This window comes from Thermobia domestica, chromosome 9, assembly GCF_964235325.1.
Source record: "Thermobia domestica chromosome 9, izTheDome1.hap1.1, whole genome shotgun sequence".
Lineage (NCBI taxonomy): Eukaryota > Metazoa > Arthropoda > Insecta > Zygentoma > Lepismatidae > Thermobia > Thermobia domestica.
Genome location: NC_137462.1, coordinates 95,162,332 through 95,187,473, shown reverse-complemented (window position 1 = coordinate 95,187,473; position 25,142 = coordinate 95,162,332). Strand labels below are relative to the sequence as shown.

At 36.5% G+C, this 25,142-nt stretch overlaps 1 protein-coding gene across 1 annotated transcript in view; it reads left to right on the top strand.

Moving 5' to 3' along the window:
• LOC145694046 (zonadhesin-like) overlaps positions 1–25,142 on the top strand; it is a 139,132-nt gene that overhangs the window by 60,868 nt on the left and 53,122 nt on the right. The window contains exon 4 of the mRNA XM_081770185.1: positions 144–314. Coding sequence (XP_081626311.1) covers positions 144–314 — 171 coding nt within the window. The remainder of the gene's footprint in view (positions 1–143; positions 315–25,142) is intronic.

The following is a 25,142-nucleotide window of genomic DNA, read 5'->3' as shown; positions in this document are numbered from 1 at the left end:
AAATGCACATCATGCAACTTAGAGCACCGATTCAAATGTTTACACTGAAACACAATTTGTATATGTTATTTTTGCCAGTTTTGGATATGCATTTTACTGTTCGCCGTTTCAAGCTAATGTAACTATATATATATATTTTACAGAATGTCCACAAAATATGGAATTTAGGATGTGCGGTTCAATATGCGGAACAACCTGTCAATATAAACATAAATCCTGTTGGGATGCTTGCCAGCGAGGGTGTTTTTGTAAACAAGGTTATCTCCAGTCCCAAATTGGCCATGCCCTTTGTCTGCCAGAGCACGAATGCCCAGGTATATAGAATAATATTTAGAATGTATAGAAAATTCATTTGTCGTAATCAATGGTAGATGCATATTAATTCGTTTAAAAATATTTTCAAGTTTAAATAATAGTACTTGTTCAAGTAATACGCGCAATCTGATAAAGTGTTATATTGTTTCAGTGTTGTAATAATACTTCAATTTATATAATGGAATTGATTTTCAGTGAGCCGCAAGGATTATTTATTTTTCATATCCTTGTTATATTATATCATATATATTATAGCATATGTAAAGTTATTAAAATGTGGACGTGATCCTCATTGGATAATCGACACTCTTGTATATAATGTCCGTTGAAGTCGGTCTAGAGATGATATTTTAATATTTTATTATTATTGGCAGCAGTAGTAATAGTGGTACTAATATCAATATTAATAATTAAAAAAATAATGATATATGCATTAAATATAGATAAAATGCTTTTGAGTAATCTTAATCGTATATGAACTGTCTGTAGAAATTGCATTAGTAGAAAGTAAAAACTAATTACTAAGGACACCGATTGGCGGATATTTTGTACCAGTGAGTTCCTGGTTTAGGCGTCATAATTCCTGTCCCGGGAACATGAACAGGAGAACCTGAGAACCACCCCCTCTAAATTTTGGCAGGTGTACTTTGGCCCACAACTTAAATTTCGGAATAGGTACTAAGGGTACTCCATTAAATTTATCCGATTTTTAAATAAGGATTTTAGTATGGTAGCATAAGATATAAATGCGTACCTCTAAGCTTTTCGGGATGCATCTCCTTCCTTTTCATGGGTAAAACATAGCCAAATATGCCAATGTTGCAGGTTTCTGACCTAATTTATCCTCATTGGTGAAGTCTTACTAACTTATATGGTTATATGTGTGTGTACAGGGCTACATGCCCTTTCATTCGGCATGAGTACATTGGTACACTCCTTTTAAATTTTGGTAGGATACAAAGGTCCACTCCGCAAATTTGGAAATTGCCAAAAAGAACAGTAATTGATGGTTTTACCTAGGACCTTAATATGTGCCATTAATAATTTTATCACTCTCTCTCATTCCATTTCACGGATATAAATTCACAAAAAATTTATAATTTTTGAGAATGTTTTACCTATTGTCTGCCCTTTAATGAGACATTGTTACATTATATGATTATATGAATCCATTCCCTTTCGTAAGACTATTTAATTAGTAAACGTAATAAGTACATTAATGTTTCAAACTGAAAATTAGGAAGTGGTACCTAGTACCATTCCTTAAATTTAGAAATTGTCAAGAAACCAGAATTGGTAAATGTTTTCTAGAAGCTTAATATAAAGTTTAGTAATTGTGGCTGGTCAAACTTTTTCATATCATGAGTATAAAATTTCCAAAGAATTTAATTTGAGAGTTTTCGTTTATTAGGGCTTATCAGGTTCTATTGTTTTATCGGTGATTAAAGTTTTCCATTTTCCTTTACAGGTTTATTGTACATTAACACATATCTTTAAATTTTCGGAAGGAATACCTAGTACTACCCTAGTAAATTAGGGAATTGCGAAAGTAAGAATAATTTGTAAGTGTTCTCTAGAACTGACTTATATATATTACTCTACATTTGAATGGCTCATCTCATTCCCCTCCATGGGTACAAATTCTTTTATATTATCGGAGTTTGAGTTTGCTTTTGATAAGGTCTTAGTCCATTCATCTCTTATAAGACATGGTTATTACTCTCCTTCCCCAGTTTTTTTTTTTTTTTTTTTTTTTTTTGGAAAAGATACGTTGGATCACTTATTAAATTTGGGAATTGTCTAAACATAAAATTTAATAAATGTTCTCTAGGTCTCAAATATAAAGCCTATATACCATTTTAAATTTAGGTTTTCCTCTTTATTCCTTTTGTAGTAAAAAGATTATTATATATTAGTATTGTCATATGGTCTAATACTGATCCAATTTATGTACTTTGATTTGTGTTCACACATTATATGATGATATTGTTTAATACAAATTTCCATTCTTTCATCATAGGACGTGTGAACATTGATGTTACAATCCTAATATTTGGAAGCTGTACATACAACAACTCATTCTATTTGGAATTGTCTAAAAAGAAAATTTAGTAAATTTTCTGTAAGACTCATACATATATATACATGTAAAATTTGGGTGACTATGCTTTTCACTTTCTATGGTAAACAAATACGAAAAATGTAAAATTTGGAAGTTATTCAGTTAACTTATCTTCTTAATTGAGACCTTACTATAGCATATGATTATATGTTTAAGTGCAAATTCAATTATTTTTTTCACAGGACTTACGTATATTGATGCACTCTTCCTAAATTTAAGAAAGGATATATTGGCACATAGGGGCGAATAGGGCCACCGGGCTAATGGGCGCCCCCTTTTCCATGCGCCCACTAAATGCAGGATAAAAAAGAACATTTTTGACTGAACGGAACAAACTTTCAATCCAGGAAATCAGTGCACTGGAAATCAAGAAGTATATTTTGTTTCAAGCGAGACGCACGCATATAAAACCGGTTGAATTTCTGGTTTTCTGAAAGTTTAATCTGGGTTCCCAATCCTGACCGTAAACACAAACACTTCCGAAGTCTTTGTGTAAGCAGAACTTGTTATACGATTTTATTATTTATACCATCGTATATTATTTTCTATTTGAAATTATGTTATGTAGAAAATTACTCCAGGAATCTTAATTTTTTGATACCAGAGAATGGAATATGAACCAATACCTTCATCGTTTCTAAGGCTGGGCCGTAACTTAATTCCCTTTCATGTATTTACTTTTTTCTGCATGTTATTGTGCATTCTCGTCCATAATATTAGCTAATACCTTGTTGTAAGACATTTCTTCTACTTTGTTTCTACTTTCTTGTGATATATATTTTGAGGAAGACCTGCTTAGCTTTACTTAAACATGGCCTCCTTCTCTCGAGGCTTTAAACTGATTACGGACCTGATGTATACTGTCTGAAGAACTACTCATTCTGTCATCCTCATACTACAAGGTAACCAAAACAAGATAACAAAAGTATTTGCCGCTCTAGAGTAGTGACAAACAAAGCGCAATACAGCGGATAGTACAAAACTTTAAGTTTCGAAGTAATCTCCATCTGCATCCAACAAGACCTTTTGTCAATGTTCCTGCAGCTGCACAATACCACGGTGATAAAATTGGGGGGTTGTGGATGAAAAAAGTCCCTGAGACCATTCCGCAGGTCTACCTTATTAGAGATGGATCTTTCACGAAGGTAGTTGTGGAAGGAATGCAACAGCTTAGCAAGGTCAGGTATACATGGTGCATCTGACAATGTCTACCAGCCAAGTTGCTGAAAGACCTCCCGGGTCATTTTGCCACATGTAGCTTGGCATTTTTGTGCAGGAACAGCACACCTTGTTCCTCCTTGCGCCTGAAGCCACGGTGCACCTTTTGCATCTGCTGAGAGTAGAGGTTAGCAGTGATGGTCTGGTACTTGGAATGCGCTCCACCATACAGAGAGACTAGCCTTTCGTGGGTGCAGGAGTTGTATTCAGGCGTTTTGAACACGGCCACGTGGCGACAACCAATGTCTAGTGTTATAGAGGACCCAGTTTTCGTCACCAGTGACCAAGCGATCAAAAATGTCTCTGTTCAGGAGCCGAGTGAGCAAGGACAAAGAGTAAGCCACTCGTTGTTCCTTCTTGCTGTCGACAATGTATGATTTACACATTTGCTTAACTTCTATGACTTCCCTATCCCATGTAGACGTAGTCAGGCTGTTTCAGGGTAAACATGAAACCTTTCTGCAGGTTCGTCACATATTAGACCACGGTCCACATCCGTGGCTGCTATCAGGGACTCGCCATCGAACACATGTGGTCGTCCACTGTGAGGTTCATCCGAAAGGTTCATACCTCCTGAACAAAATTTCTGGTATCAGTACCTGGCGGTGCGTTCGTTCAAGGCATTCTCCCCAAGTCTCTGGCGTATGCGGAAACTTGGTGTGATAGCTAACAGGTTCACTTTAAAGTCATACAACAATCACGCTCAAACAAGCTGCAGTAATGCCTCAATTTCTCTTCGACACTGGAAGAGCTGTGGCTGATGTATGTACGCAACGTGTCTGTATTACTAAAAGGGCTCAGTAAGTCAGCATAAGTCCTGATTGTTGGTCAAACACATGAGACTTTTCGTTTCGTCTCTTTGAGAGCATGACTAATGGGATTTCAGAAATGGCAAGAACTTTTGTTGTTGCTTGTACTTATGCTCCATTGTGTAACACAGATACATATCCATCAAACGATAGTTTCAATTCTTTAATTATATCATATTTTTCCTACAGTTAATTATCCTTGGCGATGGATGGAGACAATAATTCGATATGGGAAAGTGGTGCTTAAAACCGCCCTGAAAAGAAGACAAAGATATTAAAAAGATGATGGTGCATGCAAAAATCACAGACCTATTTTGTGCCTCGAAAAATGCAAGACTGCCAACTACTGACACACAAATGACTGAACATCGCATTTAAGTTAGCGGTCCTACCTCATCTGCTACGAATGTTACTGTCAGAGTTGAAAATGAACAAGAAAATTACACATCCATGAATGCTGAAATTAGTACTCCCACTTCATCCCCTGCGACTGTTACTGTCACAGTAAAAAATGAATAAAAAAGTTCCACGGCCACAAGTCTTAAAATTAGTGTGCTTCTAACATCAGTTACGATTGTTGCTGTCAGAGAAGAAAATGAACAGAATAGCTCCAGGTCTAGTGATGCTTATTCCGAAGTCAGCGAAAACATTGAAAATCAAGATGCAGCAGAGAACGGTTCACAGTTTCGTAGTGACTCATTCATAAGATCTATGGCTAATGCGGGTATCAAGATACGTTTTGTTACTCCATACCATCCTAGCAGTTCCGTGGTGGAGAACGTTAATCGTCATTTCGGTATGCTTTTCCGACACTTGTGTAAAGACAAACATTCCGATTGGATAAAATATGTTGCTCAAATTACTTCTTAAATTATTGGATCTCTGATTCGCTGGGTGTGGCTCCGGCCAATATACATAATGGAACTGATACATTGTACCCTATTGAACATTTATTTGATATAAAATTAAGGGACTCAGAGGATTTGGAACCCTCACATTTGAAAAGTATGGTTCGAACTCGTCGATCTCAGAAATTTCAGCGACATAATGAAAAGGTAGAACAGAAAGAGGAAAATAAATATCAGATTAAAGTTGGTGACATGGTATTTCTGAAGCTTCATCCACAAACCAGTGCTAATTTAATGCGAATTTATAAGTTTTGTGACGTCTATGCTGGCCCTTACCTATGTATTAAGGAAATTAATCCTAAAGTGTATGAATTGATTGATGCTAAAACAGGGAAATCTATAGGATTTCGCAATATTGATGGACTGAAGGTATGGCAACCTTCGAAAATCACAAGAAACAATTGGCTAAAGCTGGTTAAAACTTTGGTCAACCCTGATGCGTTAACTAAACTAAGCTTGAATAACAATTCGTAATCTATTCTCTTGGATGTTAGAGTTATTAGTTCATTATTAGTTAATACGTTTAATATTATAGTTCATTGATCTAGAATTACTATATATTAACGAACTAGGGCTAAAACGAGAATAAATTATCGTTTAATCTACGTATTAACTAACAATTACTGACCATAATTGTTCCTTTTGTCCTTTTTATCATAAGAATCCTGTCTAGATACACTTGTTTATTCTTCTATACATACTTTTTACATATTAACAACCATTTGTTCGTGACAACCTATTAACTACTTTTTTTCTCTTTTAAATATATATCTGCTCAGTTATTACGCCTCTGATCATGTCAATAAAAACAGGTACAGATTGATAATACCGTTACAATAATAATATATCGTTCTACCCTCAATGGTTTTTTATCCATTTGCAGCAATTGAAAGAAAATATACCCTTTAACACTAAGTTTGCTTATAAACAAACAGACGCATCCACAAAACTTGGCTGTCATAATGTTCTGCTTAAAACGCTCTTTTGCTTATTATACAGATTGAATCAACACGTTTGTTAAAGGTTCTGTACGTGACACTAAGCATGCTTATCGAGGAATAAGAGAACACGAATACTCTAAAATGCATCAATCAGGAGTGGATAGTTACATATATAATAAAAAACACATAGTGCTAAGAAACAACTACTTCATGGACAACTAAAACAAGAGCAGTATCAGGTTGAGAAGAGGAGACAGGTAATGCAATGAGTTGTCGAAGTAGTGAAACTCATTGGTAAAAGAGGGCTCAGTTACATAAGGAAAGGAGATGAAGAAGCTTTTAAACTGGAAAACACAGCTATAGATCATGGACACCTTTTGGACATTATTCTTTTATTAAACAAATTTGATTCCCGTTTAAAAGTCTTTTTAGGTCAATGAAAAGAATAAAATCCGTCATGCATGACGAAGTAAGTTGGATGGTGGTCACACAACTCTCCTTTCAAAAAGACGGTGAATTCTAGACATTTCTCAATATATAACAGTTTCAGACCAGTACTCTATTGTTTTACTTTATGTTGTTAAAACTTGTTAAAGAGACCATTGTTGCCACTGTACCTCTGCGATTTACTGCTGAAAATTCTACAAAAGTTGAACCTTGAAATTGATTCCACAGAAGTGTATTTCAAATTCAACCGATGCCGCAAGAAACATGCAAAGACAATATTCAAGGTTTTCAAAACACTATTGTACCGTATGCCCTGATCAGTTACACGTGTGGTGTTCTGCTCACATACTCAATCTTGTCATACGTGACGCGACAAAAAGTAGTATTGATTCTATGTCATTGTTTGTTCTGCTGAATGCCAGTAGTGTGAGGTATGTATACATGAATCTTATCTGCGAATGGGAATTTGCAAGATCAAATGTAAACAAAGGCCTCTTATAGTTATCCCGGAAACAAGATGGTGGCCCGACCAGTCTGCGTTGCCGAAAGTGTTTCGTAATTTTTTGAACCCAGAAAATGCTTTAAACATAGAATTTATCATAATCATGTAGGATATTACTTCTACAGAAGATATCAAACCTGAAGTTAGGTGCAAAGAGAAAGGATATATAGAAGGTATCCTATTTAGAAAAAAATGACATCACGAGTGTTCCTAAGAATATTTCAAGTGACGGCCCTTATGTCAAATATCACCAAACACAGGGTGCTGATGCCTTGCAATCAAATCAAATGGTGCACACTACTCTGTTCCAAGTGAAGAATCAGATAACTGATTTTGAATCCGTTAAAAGTGCAGCATTAAGGTTTTCAGAATTGGCCAATAAGAGATTTGAAGAATTAGGACGTGATTTTTGTTTCTACTGAACTGCTAACATTTAGTCTTTGCATGTGGAGAAAAGGATGTTTCCTTATGAATGTGAGGATGAAGGTGCTTCTAATCCAGTGACAGGTGCTGTATCAAAGCATTCAACATAATATTGGATACAGTAATATAGTAAATGTTCAAGATTCTAGAAGGAAGTTATATACTTTATGGGCTGATTTGTTGTGTTTGGTCCCTAGAAACGTCAACCAAGTAACAGAAATTCCAAACACAGCTTCCGATAAATTTATGTACCTTCTGAAAGAATTCAGCAAAGAAGTTCTCAAGGATTCTATAAATGAAGAACTATTAGACTTGCCAAGAAAATGAGAATCCTTGAAAGTCAGTCTTACTGACTAGTACAATTGAGAAGAAACGACTGATCATTCTGATTGCACAAGTGATTCAGAATTTAAAAAAAAATACACATTTCTTCGCAAGTGAAAACTTGTTGCAAAGATTCTCCAACGTGCTACAGATCATAATTTATCCAGTAATGCTTGCAACTGGCATACGAATTTTTGTTGACTTTTCCCCTAAGCCAGGTAACATGTCAAAGAAATTTTTGAAAACAAATATGTTAAATATAAGTTAGGGGGCATGTATTAGGAACACTTTGGAAACATTTATGTTGATGTCTATTGAATAGAACTTGTTAGAGAATGTTTCGAATGGAACGGTGATAGCCCTTGTAGCATCAAAAAGTTGTACACTAAAATATCTGCTAATTTTGTAATATAGTTAGTGTATATAATTATATATTTTGGTAGGTATTCCTTGAACATTTTGTAATACTTTGAACAATTCATAACGATATGCTGGTAAAAGAATATAAGGTTTTATATGCTAATTGTTAACATTATTGACTTACTGTAGAAGCAAACTGAGCAACTTGATTTGCTATATTGAGATGCAAGAGGCCCTTGTGGGAAAAGCGCCCGCGCCTCTAATAATGCTTAACCGCCCCTGTTAGCACACCCCTTAAATTTGGGAATTGCGATAAAACAAAGTTTGATAAATGTTCTCTAGGACTTTTTTCTTAAATTTGGCTCGTTCTGCATATTGCCTATTTTATGAATACAAATATATCAAAAATATGTTCTTAAATGAAACACTTGATTTATGGTTGCAAAAGATTAAATTAGATGAGGCTCAAAATTTGAATATTGACCTTAACATTGACTGAGATAGATTGTAACATTAGAAATATAAGGTCACGTTGTCTTTCGTGGAACATGAGTACCTTGACAATGAAAGAATTATATTCGTTTATCCTTAAAATTTGGAATTGTCCAAAATGAATAAAATGTGAGTTTGTTAACGTTGTCTAAGTGTTTGATAAATTTAGATCACTCAACTTGTGTCCTCCCATTAATAAAATAATGCTTAACTCAAATTTGAGAGTGTTAGATATTAGAGACAACTCTCAGTCTAATGTTATTGGTCTAAAAGGAAACCTGATAGGCAATGGTTAACTTCGATTTATTTGAGACAATACCAATTTCACACTTTCAAATTTAGTCATAATTCATAGACTAAAATGATTGGTGGAAAATTAACTTTGATGTAATCTGATTGTTTACCTCAATATTAGATTTCATATTTTGGTCTTGAAGCCTGATAAATAACTTATTGATATACATAACAATTTCACACCTTGAACTTTATGATTGTAAATACGATGCATAGTCTAAAATCATTGATATGAAAAATATACAAGCACGATACCTCATATGTAATCATTAGGATGAATCAAATGAACTTCCTTCAGTCTCAAGGTAAGGAGTGTATCGAAAAGTAGTTAGCAACATTGGGGATGTCGGTGAGCACTTGCGAGGCTGCATAGACGGCAAAACCTGGAAGCACCTGCTCAGTTAAAGTCTTGTAAACGGATAGCTGCGTGCTTGTTGCTGTGTTCCGAGTTGAATGGGAAATGTCGCGTGTGAAACGAGAAGTGAAGTGGGAAATCCTGCACAATTGGTGCACCGTCAAAGGCATAACATACAATCAGATAGGAAAAAAGTGTGGGATTCATCATACAAATGTGAAATCGGTGATTGAGAAATTCGGTGAACATTACAGCTTTGAATATATGCCGAGATTCGGACGAAAAAAGGGTCCCAGAAACCCTGGACTCGACCGGGAAGTTGTGCGGTTGATACACCAAAATCCATCAATGTCTGTGCGGGATTTGGCTACCAAAGCGAGAACGTCCATAGGAATGATTCAGCGTATCAAGGCCAAACATAATTTGAAGACCTATAAGAAGCAAAAACGTGCGAAACAAACACCAAAGCAGAGACAAACGGCACAAACAAGAGCCCTCAAGCTGTATGACAACATCGAAAAGTCAGCAGAGCGATGTGTGTTGATGGACGATGAAACGTACGTAAAAGAGGACTCAAAAACACTTCCGGGTCCCCGATATTATACTGCACACAATGCGGGGATGTATGTGCCGCACAGAGGTACGTTGACGTGGAAACATTTGGTAAAAAAGTACTAGTATGGCAGGCAATCTGCTCCTGTGGTTTGCGCTCCGGTATTTTTTATGCAGAATCCACCATAAACGCAGAAGTGTACCGAAAGGAATATCTACAAAAACGACTGCTGCCATTGTATAAAAGGCATGCAATCCCCCCTTGTTTTGGCTCGACTTAGCAACAGCACATTATGCTAAGACGACAGTACGGTGGCTCAATGAACAGAACATCGAGTTTGTAGGGAAACACATGAATCCACCAAACTGCCCACAACTCCGTCCAATCGGAAGATATTGGGCAATTGTCAAACGCAACTTCCGAAAGAATGATAAACCAGTACGCAACATGGCGGACTTCAAGAGAAACTGGGCTGCAGCATCGAGGAAATGCACCGTCGAGACTGTGCAACGGTTAATGGCTGGAATTAAACAGAAACTAGGTTCATATGTTCGACGGGACATGTAAGTTGTATTTTCTTTGTCATGTAGATACATAGAGGTTCTCTAGTAATAAAAATGTGGGTTTGTTTCACTTTTTATCTCTTCTTCTGACTTTCCTGATATATGCAATGTTGCTAACTACTTTTCGATACACTCCTTACTTATATTCAATGAACCAAATAAGACCCTATATGGGTGAGTTGACAGCTATCTCAGTGAACGTTAAAGACAAAATTCACATTTTGTGCCTTGTCTAATTAATTTATTCCCATCATAATTTAATTTTTCCCTCAAATTGAAAGGGGTTCCTTTTAACAATACACTTAGGACATTTTAATACGAAATAACCAGAACAAGCATATTTTAAGTAGTGCTAGATAAGATTTTCCAAATTTATGACAATTCCCAAATTTAAGCAATGAATCATTCGCTAAATTTAGGTAGAGTGCATCAACTTACCTAGTTCCTACGAAAAAGGAAATTGATCTTTTACATAACCATATAATACAATTTTGTAATAAAGCCTCATGTAAGGAGATAAATTAGGTCACTATCCTGCAAATTTTGATTTTCTTTGGTAATTGTTTACCGTAGAAGGTATAAGCACAATCATCCAAATTTTACATATTTATATATATATACGAGTCTTAAAGAACGTTGATCTAACTTTGATTTTGGACACTACCAAATTTAGGGAGTTGTCCTATCTATACTTTATTACTTTAAGAATGTAGCATTAAAGTACACGTGTAATTTGAAAAAAGAATGGATATCTTTATAAAATCTTATCATCGTATAATGTGTTAATAGTTCATTAAAGAACACAAATCAGGTCAATAACCAACCATGTGAAAATATTAATATTTGAAAATTTTTGATTCTCGAATGGAATAACCACTACCACCAAATTTATAGCTGTATATATATCTGAGTCCTAGAGAATATTTAAATGATATTATGTTTTGACAATTTCCAAATTTCAGAGTGATCCCATGACTCCGTCCAAAAATATTACAGGAAGACATCAAAGTACTCATGTCTTGTAAAGCAGAATGGACTTCTGAAGCCACACCCATAACCACATAAGATTAGAACTCTTTATGAAAGAGGAGGTCGGGAACCGAAGATTTTGGATTTGGAATAAATTTTTTTTTTTTTTTTTTTTACCAATTCCTAAATTTAAATCGTGGGCCTAGGTATTCATCTTAAAAGTCAAGAGGGATAAATCAATTAGTCAATGTATTATGAAAGAGAATGGATCCATATACACTTCTCTGTAATCATATAATGTAGTTAAGCCTCATGTAAGAGTATAAACTAGGTAAAATATCTAATTTTTTAATTAATATTTTAACCATGAAAGGGAACGAGATCTAACTAACTAACTCTATGGCCTATGAAACCCGGAGGTTCAATGCCGCGTTCACAAAAGCTCTCCACTGACTTCTATCCTTAGCTAACTGCATCCAGTTTCTACTTGGTATTCCAATCTCTGCAAGATCCATCTTAATATTGTCCTCCCATCTACGCCTAGGTCTTCCTAATGGTCGTTTTCCGATTGGTCTTCCAGTCAAGACTTTGAAAGCGTTTCTACTTTCTTCCATTCTAGCTACATGACCCACCCACCTAAGCCTCCTAGACTTGACGACCCTAACAATGTTGGGTAAACCGTATAAACTATGTCGTTCCTCGTTATGAAGTTTCCGCCATTCCCGATCCTCTTGGGTCCGAATATTCGTCTCAGGATCTTGTTCTCAAATACTTTCAGTCTATGTTCTTCTCTCAGAGTAAGTGACCATGTTTCGCAGCCATACAGAACAACAGGCATAATTATCGTTTTGTATAGTTTAAGCTTCAAATTCCTCGACAGAATTCGCGACGACAAGAGATTTTGAACCGAATAGTAACACGAATTCCCTGCTTTTAGTCGACATTTAATTTCTTCGTGAATAAGGTTTCCTCTGTTAATATTGATCCTAGATATTTGAAACTATCCACTTTATCAAAAGTATTATTTAATATTTTAACGCATCCATAATTTGCTGTATTCCGGTCCCGACGAACTTCCATGTATTTAGTTTACTCTGCATTTACTTCTAAACCCATGTCCCTGCAAGCGTTTAATAAGATCTCTGCATTTCTTTCTATTGTTCTCCTATCATCCCCTATTAAATTTACATCATCAGCATATGCCATAACCTGGTGAATATCGTTCAACTGTAGGCCCTGGTTGCTATCTTTGATTTTCCTTATAGCGTATTCCAGAACGAGTTAAATAATAATGGCGACAACGCATCTCCTTGTTTCAGGCCATTTTCGACGTGAAAGGTCGTGGACAAAAATTTTCCTACCCGGACTTTACTTCGGGATACAGTTAAGCATATCTTAATTAATCTAATTAGCTTTCTCGGTATTCCAAGTTCTGTAAGGACGTTGTATAATGTTTCTCTCCAAACCGAGTCGTACGCCTTTCTAAAATCAATAAATAGTTAATGTACCGGGGTATTGTATTCCAACTTTTTTCGAGTATTTGGCGAATGGTAAATATTTGGTCGATAGTTGATCGATTTCGTCTAAATCCTCACTGATAATCTCCAATAATTTCATCTGCGTATGGGGTCAGTCTTGCTAACAGAATATTTGAAAGGATTTTATAGGATGTTGACAGAAGAGAAATGCCTCGATAATTATCACAGTCAGTTTTGTCGCCTTTCTTGTGAATTGGAACAATGATTGATTCTTTCCACTCTTGTGGCAATTCTTCCTTGTTCCAGATAAGGAGAATGAGTTTGTGTATCTTGTTCCACAATTTTTTCGCCTCCAGCTAAAATTAACTCAGCCGGAATTTCATCTACACCCGGAGATTTGTGTTTCTTTAATTTCTTTATAGCAGTTTCTACTTCTATTCGGTTGGGTTCCGGAATATACGGTTCTGCCGTGTGTATCACCTTTTCTCCACACGCACTAGTTTTTGGTTGCGTGTTAAGCAAATCGTCAAAGAAATCTTTCCATCTATTTAAGATGCTATCTGTGTCAGTAAGAACTGTACCGTCAGATTTCTTTCATATATAAGCACGAGGATGGTAGCCTCTCTTAAATTTGGTGATTCCCTTATACATGTCCCGGATGTTTTTATTTTTACTATTATCTTCAAGTTCCTTAATTTTAGCTTTCAGAAAATCGCGTTTCTTTGTTCTAAAAGTTTTGGAAGTTTTCCGCCTGATATCTGCGACATTTTGTGTAGTTATTTCATTCGGATTTTGTAGCCAGCGTAATTTTGCCTGTTTTCTCTTCTCTGCTAGTTTTATGCATTCCTGGTCGTACCTTTGTTCCTACGTATTTGCGCGTGTCGCAACTTTTCTTTTGCTGAAATTTTAATGCTATCTCTAATTTCAATCCAGGTACCCTCAACACTAGTACCCTCCGAATCTTCTAGGGCCAAGAATCTATTAGAAACTTCAATCTGGTATTTCTCTCTTACCTGGCTCTCTTCTAATATCTTTAAATTTTATCTCTCCGTTTTCGGACAATGAATATTACCTTTATTCAACGATAACCTCTCTCGTATTATCGCTGCTACCAGGTAGTGGTCAGTGTCACAATCAGCCCCTCTAAACGATCGGACATCAATTATGCTAGATTGCCTTCTTGTATCTACTAAAACGTGATCAATTTGATTGTGTGTTTTTCCGTCTGGTAATGTCCAAGTGTATTTATGAACGTCGCGATGTGGGAATTTTGTACTCTTCACGATTAGGTTTTTGGATGTTGCAAAGTTCACGAGTCTAACACCGTTGTCATTACTTTCCTTATGCAAACTTTCGATCCCTATAGTCGGTTTGAAAATATCCTCTCGTCCTACCTTCGCATTGAAATCCCCTAATAGAATTTTCATATGGTATCGCGGGAGTTGGTCAAATATCCGTTCCACTTCTTCGTAAAAACTGTCTTTTATATCGTCATCCTTATCTTCAGTTGGGGCATGTACATTTAAAACAATAATATCACACCAGCGTCCCTTAAGAGTAATAAAAGAAAGTCTGTCAGTAACAAATTCAACCCGTTTAATTGCTGGTAATATACGTTTATGAACGAAAAACCCTGTTCCTAACTGGTGATTTTTATTTCGTTCCCCGTAAAAGAACGTAAAATTTCCAGAATTCTCAGATCCATTTCCTTCCCACCTAACTTCCTGAACTCCTACTACGTCCATCCTGTATTTCTCTAACTCACTCGTTACGGTTTTTAACGCGCCTGCCCTATAAAGACTCCTAATATTCCATGTTCCAAATCCCATGTCCATTTTCTTTTGCTGAGGTCGTGCCAAGTTATCAGTCCTTGTCCGAGGCTTTGGTGAATATTTCTGAACAAGTGCTTTTTTTACAGGATGAGGTTGTTAGCTTTACCCAAACCCCCAAGCTGGAGGACCACTCCTAGTCGTTTGTCCGCGACTGCTTATTCAGTATATTCGCAGCTAACCTCGCTATAACATATTTAAATATACATTGGCACAAGGTGCAGTGTGATGTTGAACAATTTGCATTAAATTTTATCATGTATAAAATGTTATTACTAGTCAGTTTCGGTTAAATATTGAAATTGGAACTTTCTCATATAAGTGAGCCGAGAGCCATGCCGTTGTTATTTCATTCAAGTATGAAAATGTGAGCAAACTTTGCACACTTATCTCGACATTATGATAGGAACAATTTGCCTATTTTCACTCAGTGTAACTCTCCCTTATATACACTATGTGATCAAAAGTATCCGGACACCTGGCTGAAAATGACTTACAAATTCGTGGCGCCCTCCATCGGTACTGCTGGAATTCAATATGGTATTGGCCCACCCGTAGCATTGATGACAGCTTCCACTCTCGCAGGCATACTTTCAAACAGGTGCTAGAAGTTTTCTTGGGGAATGGCACGGAGTGCTGAACTGAGAAAAGGTATTGATGTAGGTCGGTAAGGACTGGCACGAAGTCGGCGTTCCAAAACATCCCAAAGGTGTTCTATAGGATTCAAGTCAGGACTCTGTGCAGGCCAGTCAATTACAGGGATGTTATGGTCGTGTAATTACTCCAACACAGGCTGTGCAGTATGAACATGTGCTCGATCGTGTTGAAAGATGCAATCGCCATCCCCGAATTGCTCTTCAACAGTGGGAAACAAAAAGGTGCTTAAATACCAATGTTGGCCTGCGCTGTGAGTGCCACCAAAACAACAAGGGGTGCAAGCCCCCTCTAAGAAAAACACGACCACACCATGACACCACCGCCTCCTAGTTTTACTGTTGGCACTACACACACTGACAAATGACGCCATACCCACAGCCTGCAATCGGATCGCCACATTGTGTACCATGATTCGTCATTCCACACAACGTCTTTGCAGTGTTCAATCGTCCAATGTTTACGCTTCTTACTCCAAGCGAAGTGTCGTTTGGCAATTACCTGTGTGATATGTGGTTTATGAGTAGCTGCTCGACCATGAATTCAGAGTTTTCTTACCTCACGCGTAACTGTGATAGTACTTGAAGTGGATCCTGATGCAGTTTCGAATTCCTGTGTGATGGTCTGGATAGATGTCTGCCTAGTACACTTTACGACTTACTTCAACTGTCGGCGGTCTTTGTCAGTCAAAAGACGAGGTCGGTCTGTATGCTTTTTTGCTGTACGTGTCCCTTGACGTTTCCACTTCACTATCTTATCAGACACAGTGGACTTAGAGATGTTTAGAAGAGTGGAAATCTCGCGTACACACTTCTGACACGGTGACAACCAATCTCCTGACCACGTTCGAAGTCCGTGAGTTCCGCGGAGGGTACTTTTCTGCCTTCTCATGATGTCTAATGACTACAGAGGTCTCTGATAATGAGTACCTGGCAGTAGGTGGCAGCACAATGCACCTAATATGAAAAACGTATGTTTGTGGGGGTGTCCGGATACTTTTGATCACATAGTATATGCGGGATGGTAAGAAACCATCTGAACAAACTACGGGAGCATATTCCCGACACCGTAACCAGCAAAAGAGTCCTGTGGAACTTTGGTCAGCGAGGGATAGTTCGAGCGATATAACGTGCCGAAACCGTGAGGAAATGAAATTCATAGGGCTGTAATTAAAAAACATCACAACGTAGAGTGTGCGGTTTAGAACATAACACTCGAATCGTACCTTCTCTATTGAAAAATGTATGTTTGAAACCTCCGCAAGATATGTGCAAGGTATTCCCCAAAGGACCGTAGGGATTACTTGCCAGGTTACAGGGAAACCCTAAGTCAGGTTATAGGTTATCTGGATTTCAAACAGCAGAAACTAGTAACTGAAGAACGTTTGAAGTTACAACACTTGCGCATTAGGAAATGGTGTAGGAGGAATTTAATTTCGGCGGATGATACGTATGTTTGTCTATCATTCAGAAAACTCATTCACTTACTCGGAAAAACATCCAGTAAACAGTTCAAGCAACACACACAAATGGACGAATAGAAAACATACTTAAGTCTTACTCCCTGTTTGAAAAACAAGGATAAAGAATGAACTCAGGATTACGTTTCAAGGGATCAGAGTGGTCGGCCTACATGAATTCGGTTTCCCGTAAAGTGGTGTTGCTGCGTTTGTTATACACACGTTGGACACGGTATTTTGTGAGTCGTCAGAACAGTGAAACATGTGCTGGAGCAATAATTAGTACAGAATCGAGAAAAACGATAACCTGAAAACAAATGGCACAAAATAACTATAATAAGAATGACAAGATCTGATGTTTAGCTGTGGTAGACCATTTATTGTCATCTTAAGATTTTTTTTTAAAATAAACATATGAGTAACGTTTGTGAACATGTGTGCGACATCACATTAGTAGTGTCTACTCAGAGAGAGATTATCTGTACAGATATCCTTATATTTACCTCCCTAGACAACAATTTTAAATATTTCAGCTAAAATAAGCTCATGAACAACTTTGTTGCCGTGTTGAGCATCCGTTGATTTTATTTTCGGAGGAGTTTTGTCTTTATCGTGACCTGCACGCATAAACATTACAATATATCTTGGTGAACTCAATCTGCTTCATGCTTGTCAAATGTCATAGCCGCTCACAGTGTAGCAAGTGCAAGTATCGATACCTTATCTCCCCAGTCATTGATTGAGGGCTATGTGCCGTTAACCGATACCTCATAGATTTTATCAAGTGCAATTTATACTTTTACTCCATACAAATTCGGATAATATATTTCACCAGGAGAATGGCCAGCTGCATATATTTCTTACTATGTTATAGAAATAATCATTGCAACAAAGACTCTGTTGGAGATTCACTTAGTGTTATTGATATAGAGAAAGGCCAAATTCACATATGAATAATTGTATAAATTCGAAATGATTATTATATCTTCTTCAAGGAATTCAGTTACCTGACGGGCAAATAGAGCTGGATAGAGGGTGGTAAACATTTGCATAAAAATTAGTTTTGTGCAAAGAGATAAAAATTGTTAACTGTGCAACACTACAATCGCAAATGCTGACTTCTTTAACGACTGATTTTTCATTATTGCAGCGACATATTTGAGAGATCACTATTTAAAGCTAACTAATGCAAGAATTACAGCATACTTACTATGTATCGGTTCGTCACCTACTTTTTCTGATCTCAATTAAATCTATATTGACTTGCGAAGTCAAGAAGATTTCGATTTCCTTTGAAAGATGATAGAATAGTTGAGATTACAATGTTTCTATTTCACTGCTTAGTTGCATGCAAACGGTAAAGTAAGGGCGAGAAGACGTTTTCATATGGAGTATCGCGAGAGTAACTGAATTTCCTTAAGCAATAATAAGATCAAACATACTGCCATTCTACTTAGTATGCCATGGTCTCAGTTAAGAAATGCACACCGTATCTTCCATTACCACAATGAGCACGATAAGTTATTTCCGTATTATAAGACATACTATTTTCGATAGCATGTAACTAATATAACGAAGAGATCTTGGAGGTTTGGTCGAATTTTGATTGGACTCTATATAAATAATGAAACTACGAATCAGTGATATTCTTATAAGTTCATCTGATTTCTAAAGTTTCATTTGAGATTTCATATACTATGTACAACTTTGTATATTATCTGAAAACAGATCTTGCTTTCGATGTCCTTAAACAAATATTAACATGAAATTGAGGAAGATAATCAGTTATCAACGTGGCCTGTACTCCACGCCGAGCTACTGCATTAAATAAAGCCAAATTAGTCAGTTGGAACAGCTAATTCTGAGTAATTATCGCACTGTTGTGAGAGATTTGCGTGCGAAAACAAACATCAACTTCGAAAGTTTGGAAAATATATTCCGCAAATACCTGCACTTAAAGAAAATCACAGACAGATGGGTATCAAAAATGCAAAAGTTGCAAAAAAAAAAAATAAATAACAGAGTAGTGAAAACGTCTCCTCTCAGCATCTGGAGTGATTTTAAAGAGAAAGGGAGAAGTTCTTGGCAAAGGTAATTACTTGCGATTAGACCTAGGTCCATCATTACACTCCGTAATCAAAGTGTTCCAACATGGAGTTGAGGCACCCACACTGTCATCTAAGAAACAATCAACACACACGTTTCAAATAGCAAAGGGATACAGCATTCAGAAACAAAGACGGCGTGATATGCACGGATTTCCTGGCATGCGGACCACAATCAATGCGGTGTACTACAACAACCACCGTCAGACCAAATTCAAAGAGGCTTTGAGAAGAAGACGGCCACAAACTGTGAAGGATAGCAACGTCATTTTTCGTGACAACGCGCGTCCTCATAGGGCAAGGTCAACTGTCAAAGATACCTGTCAAAGATCTTTGTTCAGAGATCCTAGACCATTCCCAGTACAATCCCAATCTGTCGCTTTGAGACTTTCATCGTTTGGGTCCACTCAAGGGTCATTTGGAAAGATAAAAATTCCACACCAAGATGAAGTCAAAACGTGTGTACTGAAATGGTTGAATGATAGTTTCAAAGAATTCAATGCTGCAGCGATACGAAGACTCCTACATCGATGGGACAGGTATGTGCATGCGTACACATGGGAAGTACCTTGAAAGAGAGCAATAACTGTTTCGCATATTGTCTTCTTCATGTGTCAGAAAAAAGAAATTCCCATTATAACATGAATGTTCAATGCACACACACACACACACACACACACACACATATATATATATATATATATATATATATATATAGGGTGTGTCAAAACAACACCGACAACGTTTGGGAGGTGATACCTGACAACAAGATAATACAAAAAGTATAGACTAACCTGGGGGCACAAATACTTCTTTCCGAGTTATAAGCTGCTGAACATGAAAAATGAACTTTAAAGGCCCATACCTACGAAAACTATGGGACCTACCGTAGTTGCGTCAAAACTTCACTTCTGAACTAATATGTATGTTATTCAAAAATACATGTTTTCAGAATCCTAAATTACTGTAAGAGCTATGCTCCGTAATGGGTAGACTGTTATACTCGGAAGGGTTCAAATAACCTTTCCTTTGATGTGGAACTAAAGGCAATGATTCAATTTGCAAGAAATGATCAATCATATCATCGAAATCATAAGCGTCAAAAGAAATATTGTTCCCTTATAGAAAAGGTTAGTAAATATCAGTTTGATATAGTTTATCTACGCAGTGGACACCAATTGGATCGGACAGAGCAGTGGACACCAGTGGACAGAGTAATCAAATATAACGTTTTTGGTATTAAAATTAGAAAGGTATGTAAATTACTATTTTGATAGGTTTCTAGCCTCGCCATTCCCACGACCGAAGTTTCCAAGGGGACTCTCTCTCCTCTCTGCTTCCTTCTTCCTCCACTGTTGGACCGGCCCTTTTTCTTCTCAAGACTCCTTGGCTGTCGAGAATTTTGAGTTGATGTTCCAACAGATACATGTTGAAAATCAGGTCTGTAACCTCCGTAGGACTCTTAAGATTTGGCGCCTTGTTGCCTGCGGGTCTTCCGGACAGACCTGAAATTATATGGAGAACCGCACAGCTTACTGTTCATAACACCAGATTTCCAAACTAAAGGTCTCAATCCAACTCTAAGATTCACCTTCTCAAACCAAAGTTCTTGGGCATTAACATTAATATGCGCAAAATTATCACAGAGAAAGTTTTTTTTTTTCAATTAGCAGTTTAAGTTATGGATGTTACACTACACCAAACTAAGCCGAAAACAGAACGCCATTAATGAAAAATACAATTTGCACCAGTTCGCGCACTAAAAGATCCTCATCTTGCATAATAGTTAATGAATAGGTTACTTGCTTCACCGCAGGTTGACATTTTGTTCGTATAATTTCGAGTACTTTTTCCTCGACAAAATTTAAGCTCGATACTGTATCAACTGTACAGGAATACAGCGTATGACAAATACTAACAAGCAACTGTAATAATGATCCATCATTATTGTCTTCCTTAGAAGGGTTTGAAGCACTATGAAATCTTAAAGCATAAATCGATCTTGTAAAATTTCCTTCATGCGCAAATGTTGTATTATCCGACGTTTGCGGAGTGTTAATACTCCTAAGAGAGGCTTTAAATATCGGATAAGGAACAGTGTCCATCCTTTTAACCGTTTTATAATCGTAAATATATTTTTCATTAATTACAAAACTTTCAGCAAAATCTACATACTCGTGTAGTGTTTTCGGAACACTTAAAATTAAAAACAAATTTATAATTTCTGGGGTTACTAAATTACTAATCATTTTACATAAAGCCTAGGTTCAATTCAGCAGTTTTCTATCATTGAACCCGGCAGTACACTAAAGAATGGCAGTAAACTAGGGTGGTATGGTCTGGACAGAGCAATGTACTCATAGAAAATGCATTAAACCTTCAATCGATCGTACTCTGCAAGTATGATACAAACATTTTCCCGGTGGACATCGAATACCAACCGTATTCGAATTTCATATATAACAAGAAAAAATGAATACAGAATAAGAAATATCACTACAATGTTCAATATTTAAGAGGAAATAGATGAATCGCTTCCATGGTCTGAATCGACAGTTCGCAGACATACAACTGCTATATAGTCTATGCAGATGATTTTAAAAAGAAATATTATAATAATCACAAAGTAGTAATAATAATTATCACCATCACCAAATATCATATAACACTGTCACATGAATATTTCAATCACAGAAAGCAGGGATAATGTTATCTCTTTCCACTGTTAAGAACACAAGGAAGAGTTTAATTGTAAAAACTTCATTAGACTGGTGGTATTCTGGAATTTCATAAATAAAATTTTGTACCATAATTGATGGAAACCAGTCTGTGCTTTAGCAAAGGTCTTATTCACGAGCAAACATGCCGATATTAGCACAGTCTGTGGTAAATGAACACAAGACGTTATGTAGTGATAATAATTCTTAATATATGATGTTCACATATTAATCCAACAAAGATATACATAGTTTCATAACTATCTTTTGGGCCAAAAGGGCGTCGGAATATGCACCAGAAATAGCTCTCAAAGTACCCATAACTCTCACCGTTAGGCCATATATACTTTGTGATACATGATTAAGATGAACGAGAGAAGAAATTTCAGAGTATGGCTTATTAATTATTACTTTAGGTTCTAAATAATTTTCATATATAGAAAGGAGCGGAAGAAGGCAAGGCAATGGAGAATCTTGGTTTAGTATAGGAAAAACATCCGTTGTTATGTTAATTACAGGGTGAGATATGACTAGTTTAGGACGAGGTGATTGAACTGTTTTCGTTTCGCAAAAGCAACAGAAATTTCTCAACCAAAATCGAAAAGTAGCAAAAAGCAGGAATGCAAAATGAAGGAATAGTAGTGCGGAACAAGAAATTGTGGAGACGAAATGAGCTGGTTTGTCTAATAGAAATGCATTAGCCCTAGATATTACACAAAACGGTGGCAACACACGATGAAAATTCATCAAGTAATTACCATGGTGAGCAAAAATTTCCATATAATCAACAAAACAGTTGGAGTATCAGAATACAAATAAATAGGAATAGATTTCGGAATTGGAACAGTTCGGTAAGATGTGATATTTAGGTCTAGAATCTGAAATGCCCAAGATTTATCAAAAGGAAACATTAAAATGAGGTTGTAAGTATTTCCAAAATAATAGATCGTGTAGTATCAATTGTTTCTTATGAATGCTTCGAATTTCATCAGCCAAATTTGTCTGTTGATTTAGCACGTGACGAGAAAATTCATCAAATTTCCCAAACGCAGATTGAATCTTTGACTGAAATAAATTAATTTGTTGAGTCATATTTCGATAAAAGATATGATTAGCTTCTAATTGCACACGCGCAGTATTAACAATCTGATTCAATTCTTCTACTTTAGTACGCAATGGTTGGACTTGATTTGTAGTAGCAAAATCACAACAATAAACTAGAAATGTCACCAATCAAACCAAACAAAGAACGTTTGTCCCGAAGTTTCACATCACTTTCGGTAGAATGATTAAAATGCTGTAGGGAAACTAAATGTTCAAACATATGTCTACGTAAACTAATTATAGTTGTAGCTAATTCACATTCGGGTGATACAGGTAAACTTGTGCCGCAGAAAATATGTTGGAATGAAATGTCCAACTGTTTAATTTCCGGAATCAATAACGTGATATTGAGTTGAGTTGAATTTCAGTTTAGCGTCCATTTCAGCACCGAGGCTATGTGAGACGTGGACCTACTGATTAACGTGTAATCCGAACCACATGAGGTCCTGCCGGGAATCGAACCCGTGTCACCCGTGCCAAGGGCATTAACGTGATATTGTAGAATAGTGGTACACTGTAGGAATATGAAATCATGCTTGGTAGTTGTTTCAAATAGATCTCAGAAATAACTTGCATATGCTGAGTAGTGGTTAGAGGTGATAAGCTTACGATAATCAAAATAAGACCGAAAGATCGCAAGATCAAATCGGTTTTCTGTGCACCTGTAAGTAAACAAAAAGAAAAGAAAATCAACTTCCATGCATTCAGTAGAGAAAAAAAACATGCAGGAATAGATGCTATCAATGAAGACGAATAATATATAGGAATGATACGTGAACGTACTACTGGAAGAATTCCCAATATATCCTTTATTTTTTAAATAAAACTAGTAATGCAATAGAAACAAAACAATAATAAACAACGTCTCTGATACCTAAAAAAAGGACAAACTAATACTTCTATTATTCTGCATTAAAATAGCATCATTATAACATGTACATATACTCAGTTTTCCTTCTTGCATCTTGGATTACAGCTAACCTGTAATCGATCGATAAAATCAAAATAAATAAGACTTCAACGATGATACAAAACAAAACCCTCTGATTATCATCACACGCTATCTCACCTTAATCGAACTACAAAAAAGAAAGAGAAAAAATCGGAAGCAAATGAGAATACGTTCATAGATAAAGTAACCAACGGAAACAAAACAATAAATGAAAACTCAGCAAAGGTGAAGATGTCAGAAGTATGATCTATTGACTACGTTCTACTAAGAGAACGCTGAAACAACAATTTAAAATATGTAATCTCTAATTGTAAAAAGAATATCTAAATCACGAAAAATATTACAGTTTCCCCTCTTCTATATCTAACCAAAGAATGGAAAATATTACTCTAAATAATTTAAAAGAAGGAATAACACCCTCCAGTAAAGTATAGAAGAATGAAAGGACGATTTGTGATTCCACAAATTGTAGCTTGGCCATCGGGGTGAGATATTGAGAAACTGGAACACACAGGCGCTTCACTCGCCCATACTACTGTAATGAACAGTGTTATTGGAGACCAAACACCTGTGTTAGTCTCTAATCTATTTTTTTTATTCTCTCTAGTGTTATTCACTTTTTTTAACAATCACACAAGTGTCTTCATTTGCATACGTTTCTGAATTAGTCTCTCTGATATTGGAAGATTAGGGTCATCACCGGTTTTATGTGCTCATGGTCCGAATGTTCATGTTTCGTGATTCGAGATGTCTCCTTATCATCTGATTGTATTTCTTGTTGAGCAAAATTCTGTTGTTTAATTTTCTTCCTCTTTTCAGGTTCTTTTCCTTCCTTGTCTTCTACCTCTGCGTTGTTGTTATCTCCCACCACTTCTTCTTCCTTTTCTTCTGGAAAGCATTTCTTCAATCTGGAAACAGTAATGGAATCTTCTACAAGTTTACCACGTGGAGAATAATACTGCACGATTTAACAATTTTCATCATTCTTTTTAGTTATTGTACCAGTGCTTCCGTATATTTCACTGAAAAAATTCGATTTTCCTGGTTTTGAGTTACGTCCAGAATTAAAGCTGTCTCCCCAACGGAAAATTGTGGGTGGGACATTTTTGCGTCGGATACTTTCTTCTGATATTCAAATCTCTTGCAAAGATTCATATATGCTTCACAGCGCGTTTTTTCAATCTTCTTCACTCTATCTTCATTAGATTGAAACTGAATAGGCACAGACATTGGATTATCCCCTGGCAGT